The sequence below is a fragment of the Canis lupus genome, chromosome 30 (assembly GCF_011100685.1).
Source record: "Canis lupus familiaris isolate Mischka breed German Shepherd chromosome 30, alternate assembly UU_Cfam_GSD_1.0, whole genome shotgun sequence".
NCBI classification, from domain to species: Eukaryota; Metazoa; Chordata; class Mammalia; order Carnivora; family Canidae; genus Canis; species Canis lupus.
In genome coordinates, this window is record NC_049251.1 from 18401881 (window position 1) to 18414915 (window position 13035).

The 13035-nt window shown below is 38.3% G+C and overlaps 1 protein-coding gene across 7 annotated transcripts in view; it reads right to left on the reverse strand.

The window, feature by feature from the left end:
• Positions 1 to 13035, reverse strand: part of MYO5A (myosin VA) — a 189822-nt gene that overhangs the window by 121035 nt on the left and 55752 nt on the right. For all 7 annotated transcript variants that reach the window (XM_038580448.1, XM_038580444.1, XM_038580443.1 and 4 more), the window contains exons 2-3: positions 4672 to 4782; positions 1159 to 1330 (exon numbers count right to left, since the gene is read on the reverse strand). In XM_038580448.1, the coding sequence (XP_038436376.1) occupies positions 1159 to 1330; positions 4672 to 4782 (283 nt within the window). The remainder of the gene's footprint in view (positions 1 to 1158; positions 1331 to 4671; positions 4783 to 13035) is intronic.

Genomic DNA, 13035 nt, shown 5'->3' on the forward strand with positions numbered 1-13035 from the left:
AAGTCTTTTCTGAGTGCTAGATTTATAACAATAAATGAAAAAAGACAAATCTTTATCCTCATTGATTGTATATTCTAGTGGGAAATTCAGACAATTAACAAGATAAGAAAAATATATTTTTTTAAGATAAGAAAAATATTATAGGTTAGATAGTAGAAAGGAAAAAGGAGAAAAATTAAACAGAGAAAGAAGATGGAAACTAAGGAGGGGAGAAGGGGCTTATTATGACTTAGATGTGGCAGGCAGGGAAGGCTTCACTGAGAAGGTAATGTATGTGCAAGAAAAAAACAAACAGAAAAGTGAAAATTGAGGAACAGAAATATTTGGTTCATAGACAGGGAAGAAAACAGTATCAAGGATATAAGATGTGTAAGTTCTTTTAAGAAGAGAAGATAGCTGTCTCTGTCCAAAGCAGGGGAGTAAGGAAGAAATAATGAGTGGCTGAGTTGGTCACACGGAGTAAACAGACTTGGAAGGAAATGAATGAAATCCCAGACGTGAGCTCAGGGGAGAATGATCAGGGAAAGAAAGATAGGAAGTCAGTACTGAGAAGAGCCAGGGACAAGAGAAAAATGAAGGTTAAGAAAAAAAAGAGAGAAAGACAAGAAAAGGAAAAGGGGAAAAAACTCAAAAAAGTACACAGTGCTTCACTTCTAAGAGAAAGAAAAAGGATGCTGAGCTGGTTCACTGGCAGCTAATACCACAGCAAGCTGGGGCCCAGGCCAGTGCAGCAAGCAAGAACAGCTACTGTGAGTCGTCAGTCCTGCACTGAGAATAAGAGAACACTAAACTTCTCAAACCTGCACCAGAGATAAGTCTCTGGACATCTACTCTTCAAATAGCAGTTTTCATACGAGATGAAAGTAACTGGCAAACTCACTGAATTTGGCAGACAACTTCTTTAGGAGGAAGAAAAGTCAAAATATGGGCCCAGTTCTGTCTTTTTTCCTGAGCAAAATGACGATAAGTTCAAAGAGCTTATTCAGCACAATATGCAACTAGCTAATGAACATGGGAAGTTTTTTTTGATAACTCTGAAGTGATCTTCTCCCTAGGAGGAAATCCAACTGCAGCCTTCTTTCCCCACGCACAATGTTTCCATGGCTATGTCCATCAGAGGACAGAGTTCATTCCACTCAGACAGCAAGACATACTTACCACAATATGTATAAATAAGTTTGGAGTCAATAAAGCGGACTCTGAGATTGTGGAGCACAGCAGGTTCATGAAGATAGCTGAGGGCTGTGAGGTCATTTTCACCCACAAGTATGTCAGGGTTTCTCAAGTGAGGCAGTTCCTTGGTCTTTGGATCTAGACGATACTCCAAATCCTGAAAATGCACAAGAAACAGCATCTGGATAAATCATGGCAATAAAAGTAAAAAGGTCTATGCATTTTGCTTATTTGTTATTCCTGATTTTCTTCTCAGCTATTAAATGCATTCTTTTCCTGGCATCTTCCAAAGCTACAGAAACTGCTGGAAATGGAAGTCTTCTTTTTCACTAGATGTATTAACTTGTATTTATAATTTTTTGCTAATATAGTTTAAGAAGCTTAGACTTTTTTAACCCAGTTACTGAGCCAAAAGTTTTTGCTTTTTTTTTTTTTTTTTTAGGCAGGCTGCATGATCAGTGTGGAATCCAACACAAGGCTTGAGCTCACTATCCTGAGATCAGACCCGAGGAGAACAGAGTAGGATGTTTAACCAACTAAGCCACCCAGATGCCCCTGAACCAGAACTTTTTAATCTTTCTTTAAATGACCATTTTCTTCCCCATCCCTCACCTGTGACAAGTGAATGAGCACTAAAGAATGGTCAAGAGCTTGGCTCTAGGGCAGCCCCGGTGGCGCAGTGGTTTAGCGCCGCCTGCAGCCCGGGGTGTGATCCTGGAGACCCGGGATGGAGTCCCACATCGGGCTTCCTGCAGGGAGCCTGCTTCTCCCTCTGCCTGTGTCTCTGCCTCTCTCTTCGCTCTCTCTGAATGAATAAATAAATCTTAGAAAAAAAAAAAAAAAAAAAAGAGCTTGGCTCTAGAGTCAGATCAACCTGGGTTCAAATCCAGAAACTGGTACTTCTTTTGTGGTGTTGGGTATGTTACTGAATCTGAATCCTTCATTTGTAGAAAGGGCATAATAGAAATAGCTCACAGGAGTGTGATAAAAATTAAATGAGGCAGTGCACGGCATGTAGTAAGTACTTGGGAACCCTAAGAGGTCCAAGAATCTCCTGAAATTAGGTATAAATGTGTATTTGTCAATATGTATAAATACATATATATATGTGTGTATTATTTTTTGGAAAGACAGTCCTTAGTTTCATTTGATTTTTAATGAGGTAATTGGCTCCAAAAGTTAAGAAGTACTACTCACTTTAAAGCCAAGGTTATACAGCTTTATGGCAAAGCCAGGCATGCAAATTGCTACTCAACTATGCATTAAGGGCAAATAACACCTGACAAGTAAAAAGGGAAAAAAATGAAATTTAATTGTAGAGAATAAACAGCTGGTTTTATAAAAAGTCACTTTTCTTAACATTGCAGAGATACAGAGCTCAAATGTTCAAAACAGGTTGGGATGAACCATGTTAAATGGAGAGGAATTTATCATCTGCCCCTCAACTTCTTCCTGCCTGTTAGGGATATTATGTCCTTTCCCAAAACTGACTAAAACTTGCACTGATCCCTGCAATACACAAAAGCCACTTCTGGCTATGCAACCTCAGGTGGAATTAATGTCTCCAAGCCTTGGCTTCCTTAACAGTTATAATATTACCTACCAACCTATACGATTGTTGTGAGAATTAACCTAAGAAAATATAGCTCACGGTGCCTAATGTGCGTAACACAGAGTAGTTGAATAAATTAATTCTTTAATTTGGCATTCACGGCCCTCCTAATCTGGCCTAATTCTTCCCTGCCTTCTTCCCAACTAATCTTGCCTCTGTTTTGCTCTCTTGAAATTCATCCTCCATGCGACCACCAAGGAGTCCTTTCTAAAACACAAATCCAGCATCCTTCCTCTTTTAAAAATATTATAATCACCTCCCATCACATACCACTTGAAGTCCAAGAGTTTTAGGATGATCCCCAGGTGTGATCTGGTTCCCAGCCCCCAACCTCTTGCCAGTCTTGTATATCCTAACAACATGGAACTTGTGTAGTTCCCCAAATGTACATTACTGTGCATACCTCTCTGCCTTTGCATGTACTTTTCTGGATTCCTGAAATGCACTTCCCCTTGTCTACTCTCATTCTTCAGACCATGCCTCCCTGAGCCCTTACCTTCACCAGACTGTCTGACCACTCCCCACTCTGTCCTACTTTTGTTCCTTGCTTTTATATCATATGCCATACTATTCATAAATATATCTATTTCTCTTACCTAATATTGATGTCAGAGAGCACCTTTTGCCACTTAACATGCTATACAGGAAGTACGTTAATATGCAAGCCTAGACCTAGAACACACATCTTTCTAAATCTCTTGCTCCAATCAATTTGTTATATTCACTATCTCCAAAATACATTCCAAACCTCAAAGGGTCTACCCCCTTTCTCTTTGTCAATCCAAATTCTATCTATCTTTTAAGATTCAATGAAAATTGTTCTTTCTTCTTGAAGCCTTCCCTGACAAAGCAGCCCATCATGAAATTTCTCTCTTAGGCATCCTAAAGTCATTATTATCTTTACAACATTGCAGAGTGGTTATGAGCACAAATAATGAAGACAAATTTTCTGCCTTAAAACCCCAGCTTCATCCCTTAATACCTATACAATCTTGAGCAATCCCTCTGAGCCCTCATTTCTTCACTCATAAACTGGTAATAACAGCCCCACTTCATAGGACTGTTGTGAGGATTAAATGAGTTAGAGCAAGTAAAACACCTAGAACTATGCCTACCACATAGTAAGTGTTCAATACATGCTAACTCTCAGGATAGTATTACTCATTTGGTAATAGTTCATCATAATCTTTTGACATCTTTAATACTGTGGTGTTGAACTACTCTTTAGACTCTATGTCTTATGTAACTTTTCATGTATTTGTTCCTAGTTCCCTTGGCTAGACTATAAATTGTTTATGGAAAAATTAATGTCACAAAGTTTTTTAAGAAAATAGTATGGCATGCCTTGTCAAGTGCCGTGGAGAAATAAAAAAAGGTATATAACTAAGACGTGTCTACCCATGCCATGAATGCAGACGGAAAGTACAGAAATTAGAAACACAATTGGTTTTATATTTTTCTAGTTACTGGCAAACTGCTTTATGCATAATAGCTTGTCAGTAAATATTTTTCAAATGATTAGGTCCAGCAAGTATCAAATCTCAGACTGGCTCCTTAAGCAATGTTTTCTTAGTCACTACGAAATTAATGCTAGCCTAAACAAAATAAACAGGTATATTTTTGGGAGGAATAGAAATGAATCTAAACCTAATCATAATAAATTCATAGACCACAATAATGGATTTTTAAAGTTCTGTCATTTTCATTAACCCACTGGTGTAGAAAATTAAATTTACTATTTTGCTACTTTTTTTAAATTTAAGTATAAATATTAGATTAGTTCAAAACGTAACTTCCAGCTGAAGTCAGCTATGCCACAGCAAACTCACACTTTTGAATTCCCTTCACTTTATGCGAATGATAACAAATAAAAGCAAAATTTTTACCTTTCCTTCCTCAAGGTGAAGCAGGAGGACTTTATCTCCTGGTTTATAATCTTTGAGCAGCTCTGCTGACTTCCAAACTTCCTCAGGATCAGGTATCCAAACTCTGGCAAACTAGAAGACAAACAGAAAAAAAATTAAACTAGCAAATCAATTACTTTATAACAATCTATAAACATTATGGACTTACTTATAATTAGAAACAATTTACAGAAGAATAAATCTTGGCCAATATTAAATTTAATATTTATTTATTTGTTTGTTTATTATGATTTTATTTATTTGACAGAGAGCTAGAAAGAGCCAGAGTACAAGTGGTGGGAATGGCAGAGGGAGAGGGAGGGGAAGAGGCAGGCTCCCTACTGAGCAGGGACCCCGATGCACGATCTCAGGACCTCATGATGGTGACCAGAGCCGAAGGCAGACACCCAACCAAGTCACCCAGGTGCCCTGAAATTTAACTTTTAAATTAGTAGTTGAAAAGTACTTTAGTCCCAGTAGTACCATCATGCCCATATTATTTAAAAAATATGCTCTGCCCGTTACCTGGGTGATGGGCACTGAAGAGAGCACTTGATGGGATGAGCACTGGGTGTTATGTGTTGGCAAACTGAATTTAAATTAAAAAATGTAAAAATAAAATAAAAAAATAAAATTCAGTTGACAATAAATAAATTAAAAATATGCTCTGTACTGTGGTAATAATTTTATACTGCATGTAAGTCAAATCATTCTATTTTACACCTTAAACTTATATAGTGCTGTATGTCAATTCTATCTCAAAAAAATTGGAGGAAAAAAAGTTACTCTGAATAAACAGCTACAATTAAAGTTTGAATTTGCTTTACATAGTAAATGCTACCTGAAAATGTAATTTTAAGTAAAAATGTACAAATAAATCTATTTTTTCACTGAATGTTGAACTTTTAAAAATGTCAAAACATGAATGTGAAGCTCTGGTATTAGTGGCTCTGCCAGCTTCAACAACATAGCTCTCTTTTTATGGCAGGATTTACAATTTGAATCTTTGGTTGTGGTTTTCATCCTGTGTTCTGCAAAGACTTGGTGACTTCTCAAGTATTCCTTAGGGACCATTAAGGTGTGGAAAAGAGCAGAATAAGCTTGTGACCTGGAGCCACAGCTGTTTTATGGACTGGGCATCTGGAATTTCCTTTGAAGAAAGCTCTGCTGCCAATTGAAAAAAAAATTAAGAAAGCAATATTGTCTAGTATTTTGCCTTCATTATTATATAAAGAAAAGTGAAATGGTATATCTGATTAGCAGTAAGTTTGGCTCTCAGAACCTTAATATCATGAAAGAAGTATGGTAATCGGGGATCCCTGGGTGGCGCAGCGGTTTGGCGCCTGCCTTTGGCCCAGGGCGCGATCCTGGAGACCCGGGATCGAATCCCACATCAGGCTCCCGGTGCATGGAGCCTGCTTCTCCCTCTGCCTATGTCTCTGCCTCTCTCTCTCTCTCTCTGTGACTATCATAAATAAATAAAAATTAAAAAAAAAAAAAAAAAAGAAGTATGGTAATCAATCATCAGGGCTTCCTGAACCAGCAAATCTTTAGCCTCAACTAGACATTCTCTGGACTTAAGCCAATTTGAGGCTTTGGGTCAATTTTGAAGAAAAAGAAAAATATACATTAACATGAGTGAGTCCTCCAAACACCAAACCGAAGAAATGTTTTATGATTGCTTGGATTCCTCAGGAAGGAATCTCTCTTTATGTACATTAAACCTTGAAGCTCATTTTCAGGAGTATATCACATATAAAAATATCACCACCACCAGCCTTTCTCTATTTTATTTTCTTCAAGCTCTTATTATTACCTGTACTTACTCACTGTTCTATGATTGCTTATTTTCTTTTTTTATTTCTCCTCCTCCATTTGAATAAAGCTCCATGTCTGCCTTGTTCAATACTACATCAAGTGTCTACGTACATAGCCACTTCACAGCTGGGCACTTAGTATTTAATGGAAGAATCTCAAAATAAAGGGTATCTTCTTAAATTGAATAGAATTTGTATGGTAAAGAAAACTTGTGATTTCTTTACTTTTCTCTTATTATTAGATTTATAAAAACTTGTCTGAACAGTTTGCAAAGAAAGAGTACTGAACTATGTTATAAAGTCTAATTCCCAGGAGTACCATACTGGCATCTTAGCCTTTATTTCAGGCATCTGTAAAATGGGGATTATAGCAGTACTCATTTAGATCATCTCAAGGGCTTTCATACAAAGAAACCTTGTGAAAAGCATAAATCAATATATGCATACAGGTTGAGATTGTTACCAAGTGTATATTCCATAAAAAATGATTACTAATGCTATGTCAAATATGCTACAGAAATTTGTTTTATAATTTCTGTCCCAGATGCACAGTCCATTAGCTGAGTAATAGCTGTTACTAAATTCACTAGAGGTTACTAAACCTTTACTAAAGGTTACTAAAATTTTACTCATTCAAGAAACATTTCTGTGTACCAGCGGCTCCCACTCTGAAGTTCACTTTAGAAAGCCAGTATTTACATAACTTTCTCTGGAAGGATTGACTGGTTCCAGGAGAGATATGCAATATATGAGATTCAGAGACATGAAGTGACCTATCATCTTGACGATGAAAGCACAAAAAGCAAAATGGGTTCAAGTGAATTTGCAGAAGCATGACTGACCTGCTCTAAATATGAGGATATTTTCAACTAAACCTAGAAAGAAACACCTTCCTGTTATTTAACAATACCAAGTTCTGGCTCAGGTTTCCACAAGTGTTTTGGAAACACTTTGAGTGCATACTTTGCCAAAGGCTAGATTTCCAAGAGCTAGCAACACTTAGAGATAGCACAGAGAGGCCAAGACCCTTAACACTCACCACGGGCAAGATATTTAAACATCAAACATCACCCTGATAACCAAATTCCCCATTATCCTATCTCTATCTCTTGGGAAAGTATCCAAGGAGAAATAGGTCAGAACTCCGTCTATTATTACCATTGTCTTTTTATGGTTCTTTTCCATCTTAACCGAGGAGATTGGTGACTCTGCAAAAACAACTATACTGGAACTGGGTCAGTCTGGGAAATAAATAAATAAATATTTTTTCCCAGCAACTTATATACATAAATATTATATATATATATATATATATATATATACACACACACACACATAAAGCATATACATATATGCCTTAGTTGCTGAAAACGAAAGAAATTCCAACCTGACAATGCCCCCTTCTTATTGCCTCTGTCACCTCCAACCCTACCTTCTACTTTTTCCCTAGGTCCCCAGTAAGGATACACATAGCAGCCCTGAGAAATAGGACTGAACTTGTCCAGCCACAGCCAGTGGCAAGAGACTGCCAGAAGACTGCAGCGGGAAGACAAGGCCCCAAGATCTTATGAGAAACCTGGAAATGGAACACGACAGCAAGAGTCAGACAGAGTCAGAAACAGGAGTGGACACACATACCCACTAAGTCTGTTCAGGATTTCCTGGGAAAACAGAGCAGTTAGGAAAAAGATAACCCTAGCCAAAGTGAATCAGACTGGACACAGCTCCCAGCAAGACAAGGGAGGGGCCGATGTCATGCAACTCTGCTGTGTCATCACTAGCTAGTAGAGGGTGAGACTCTCCTGCAAGGCTCCTCATTCCCTTCTCCTACTCACACTACTCTAATTTTGTCCCTCAAAAATCTCATTTATAATACCTCAGACCTTATTTTAGTTATTTATGGATCTATCTACCTCCCACACCAGGTTACATACTCCTTAAGGCCATTTTGGAATCCTCTATAAGGTTGGTCAAGATCCTTGCCCATGGTTGATGAGCAGCACATCTGTGTTGATGTAATTTAAGACAGAGGTAGGATAAGGTATGGAAAAAAGATGGGAGAACTGGGAGGAGAAGCAGCAGAGGCAAACTTCAGAGGCCTACCTCAGGATTTTTCCTGAGGCCACAAAACACAGTTGAGATGGGACAGGAGTCAGAGACCAAGAGAGATCCTTGAAGTAGTAGGCAGAGTAAACATTGCTGTAGGAACCAATAGGAGAAGGGAAAGCAAAAATTTAGTAGGACCTGAGGTACTGTAACCAAAGCCAAAAAACTATAGGAGATGAAGAAAAGATTAAGAGGCTTAAAAGAGATAATATTAAAAGGTAAACATATCAAAGAAGATTTATGACAATTCAAAGGAACACCTCATTAGAAAGGTGAGTAAGGACAAAAGAGAGATGGGCTAAATTTTATGATGATAGGCAAAATCTGAGTAAATAATGCTAGCACAGATTTAAGCTGCATAATAGCTTACAAGGAAAATCAAACCATCTGTCCTTCTGTAGTACAGTTTAGTAGGGCCTGCCTGGCAATGAAGAGGAAATACTGACAGAGTCCAATAGAAGAGTACTGGAGGGATCCCTGGGTGGCGCAGCGGTTTAGCGCCTGCCTTTGGCCCAGGGCGCGATCCTGGAGACCCGGGATCGAATCCCATATCGGGCTCCTGGTGCATGGAGCCTGCTTCTCCCTCTGCCTATGTCTCCGCCTCTCTCTCTCTCTCTCTCTCTCTCTCTCTCTCTCTGTGTGACTATCATAAATAAATAAAAATTAAAAAAAAAAAAAGAAGAGCACTGGAAAGGTGGGTTTGGGGGACATGCCTGCACTGGCACTTTCAACGAGGGGCACAGGCAGTGCCAGCTCAGCCTAGCATGGCCCTCCTACCTTCTTAGGGATTACGCCTATCCCTGCAAATGTAAAGAGGTACCAGTCATCTTTCTTTTTGTGTCCTCTTGCAACATTCAAGAGGTTCCTGATTAATGCAGATGACTCACTAGAAATTTCGCTAACTTGCACTTTGTCAGTCAAGGAATTCTGAGGTGTGGGCCCCAAGAGCAGTTTTTCTGAAGCATCAGACACTTTGGGAATAAGACTGACAGCACTAATAGAGCAAATGATCAGTCCCTGGAACCCCCAAAAATCTGACCCATGTGATTCTCTCCCCTCTCCCAAACTCCCACATACATTACTCACTTCTCAGACAGCACATGTGCACATCTTTCCTAGCTCCCCCATTAAACCATAAGCAGCCTGACAACATAGGATCTGCCTTGGTTCCTGAATGTCTACAAAAATGAATGCTTTATGTGACAATTTAAACAAGGCTATGACAAATAATAAGTGTCCTCCTAGGATATGAACTGAAGCAGGAGAAAAATCCTGAATTATCAACAGCCCCTCCTCTAAATTCTATACTAACATTGATACTTACATGGTTACTAAGTAACTCATATAACCCTTAGGGTATGTTTTGGTATAAAAAAAAAATCTGGCAGCCCCGGTGGTGCAGAAGTTTAGCACCGCCTGCAGCCCAGGGCGTGATCTGGAGACCCTGGATCGAGTCCCACGTCAGGCTCTCTGCGTGGAGCCTGCTTCTCCCTCTGCCTATGTCTCTGCCTCTCTCTCTCTCTGCATCTCTACGAATAATAAAATCTTTAAAAAATAAAAATTAAAAAAAAATCAAGTACTACTACCCTAAAGCACATAATGCACATATATACATATGTATACATATACACACATGCACATATATACATATATTACATATATGTATATTATGCATATAGATTGTGTTCCAGATGGTGGAAATATATATATAGATCTGAAACACAATCCCTCCCTTTTTCAGCCAGCAAACTCCTATTTATCCTTCATGTCTGTGTTAAAGTACCACCCATCTCCTCTTAAAAGCCGTTCCTCACCTTCGGCACTCCATTCTCAATGTCCCCATTACTTCATACAATCTTCACTAGAATTCTTATCCCACTAAATGAAAACTTTGCGTGCCTAATATCGCTTCAGCAACCGTGAGCTCCTTGGAGGTAGGAATATATCTTCTTTATCCTTGTCTCTTCAGCACTTAACACAGGGCCTGCCTATAATAATTTGTGAATGAACCTTTGTTATAAGAATGTTCTTGGCCTCAGACATTGTACCCTAAGATGGTAGACTAAAAGAAATACTAGCAAAAGGTCTCAAAATCTTCTAGAAGGGTCTATAAGTTCCAGAAATAAAGAAAAATGCGAGCAACATTAGATGGTTGAGTTACATAGGAAATCACAATGTGATGATAGAAAGCAAAGAGCCAGGCATGTAGGGAGTAAAGAAGTAATGAAATACTTCTTTCTTCTTCCCCATCACACAAACTCATGCCTCCATCCCTTCATGATTCATATGTTTAAAGTGGAAGCTACTCCTCACTTCTAGAACAGACTTCTGCACTCCCAACCCTACCACAGATTCCTCACTCAGACGGTGAAGGAAGTATTGTGACCACCGCTTCCACCAGCCATCTGCTGGAGCAACAAAGTGGGGGAAACAGACAGGAAGAAAGGTAAACCAGAGTATTACAGCAGGATAAGGGGTCACACTAAAATGGCAGGAAAGAGAAGAGATGGGCTGGGGGTGAACACACGGTGCATCCTGGGTAGGACTGGAAGTGAAGGGCAAACATGTTCTGTGCCCCTGCTGGAGCTCCATAACAATGCTGTTGGTGAGGGAAATGACAAACACCAACCTTGCTTTGTGGAACTTGATGAAGATTGTAAGGAATGAGAGCATTTTTTCTCTGTCAGTAGAGGCCTAGATATTTTACATCTATATACATCTATAATTTCATCCGATCATCACCATAACCTCATTACTAACCCATTTTAACAGATATTGAGGCTCAGACCTTAATAGTAGGTAGAGCTATGATTCAAATCTTTATTCTAAAAGCCAAATGTTCTTTCCACTTTACCATGTTTCCCCCTTGTTAATACAGATCTTATTAAGAAGAAACTCCCCTCCTCCATCCAAAACTGTTTCTCTTGGTATCATACTCAAAACAGCTATTAAACTGATCCATGTCATCAAGTGAAACTTAAGAATGTCTCATCTAAGATAATGTGTCAAAGCCACAGTAATCAGCATGGCATCCATTCTGCAGTATTCCAACTGGCTCTGACCAGAGAATGAGGCTCTGCCAAAAATAAGTTTAGGAAATAATAGCAAAAAATCATCTGAGGATGCTAAAGACTAAAATTTTAATAGGTGAATGATTCCAGCTTCACTTACTTCTATAAATGAACAAAATGATAAGGTTGATTTATGATTTTTTATTTTTGTTACTCTTGAAGTTACCCAGCATGTGCTGTGAAATGTGCATGGTTTAAAAGTAAATTGAATTTGTCAGTTTCTAGCAGGTATTGAAATTATTTTAAACTTATGAAGAAAATAAGAACTCTTCAAATTATTGGATATGTTTTGTTACCATCAAGAGCAAAACTTAAATAATCTTATTTTTCTAGAATTTTATATGAGATGGCAGAGCTTTGGAATGAATATTTTTAGACACTGTAGTTCTTTAACATCTCTGTAAAGATTATTTTTGGAAGTAGGTCTCACTTTACAAGTGCAGTCTTAATATGAGCATCAAGAAAAAATAACTATTTTCATCTATAATTAGCTAATGGTATTTGAGGATAAATTTTAAATTTTTAAATAAGTAAAATAAAAGTAAAATACAATCACCAACAAAGAAAGGAAACATATTGATCATTTTCATCACAAGGCCCTTATTTCGCTATGCTTTGTTTCACTTTCCTGTCTTTTACTTAATTCTTTTTTTTTTTTTTTTTTTTTTTTTTTTTTTTTTTTTTAAATTTTTATTTATTTATGATAGTCACACAGAGAGAGAGAGGCAGAGACATAGGCAGAGGGAGAAGCAGGCTCCATGCACCGGGAGCCCGACGTGGGATTCGATCCCGGGTCTCCAGGATCGCGCCCTGGGCCAAAGGCAGGCGCCAAACCGCTGCGCCACCCAGGGTTCCCTTTTACTTAATTCTTGCAATAATCTTTATAATTGTTATTAAAGAGGTTCCTCATTCAATAAACAGCCTGAGAGAGGTTAAATAACTGGTCCCAAAGTCACTCAGCTAATAAGTGACAGAACAGAGACAGGATTCAAACCCAAGATGATCCTGAAGTTCAAGATGCTTAGAATGTACAAGGAAGAATAAGATCAATGTAATCCAAATAAATCACTTTCTCCTGATTGTGACCAAAGTTGCCCAATTAAGCAAAACTCACACCTTCCTACCATTTTCAACACTTGCTCCCAATTTAGAGACTAGTATACAGGGTCATGTTAAATATGTATAGGCCTCTGGATAGATAGAGGTCTTCCTCCCACACAGAACATCTATCATTTTGATAAATGATTTGGTGCTGAAAGAAGTCATGGATAATTTTTAAATCTCAAGTAAAATGTCTCAAAGAGATAAATTTTGAAGGAATCAGACAGCATATAAACTATATGAGACAATAT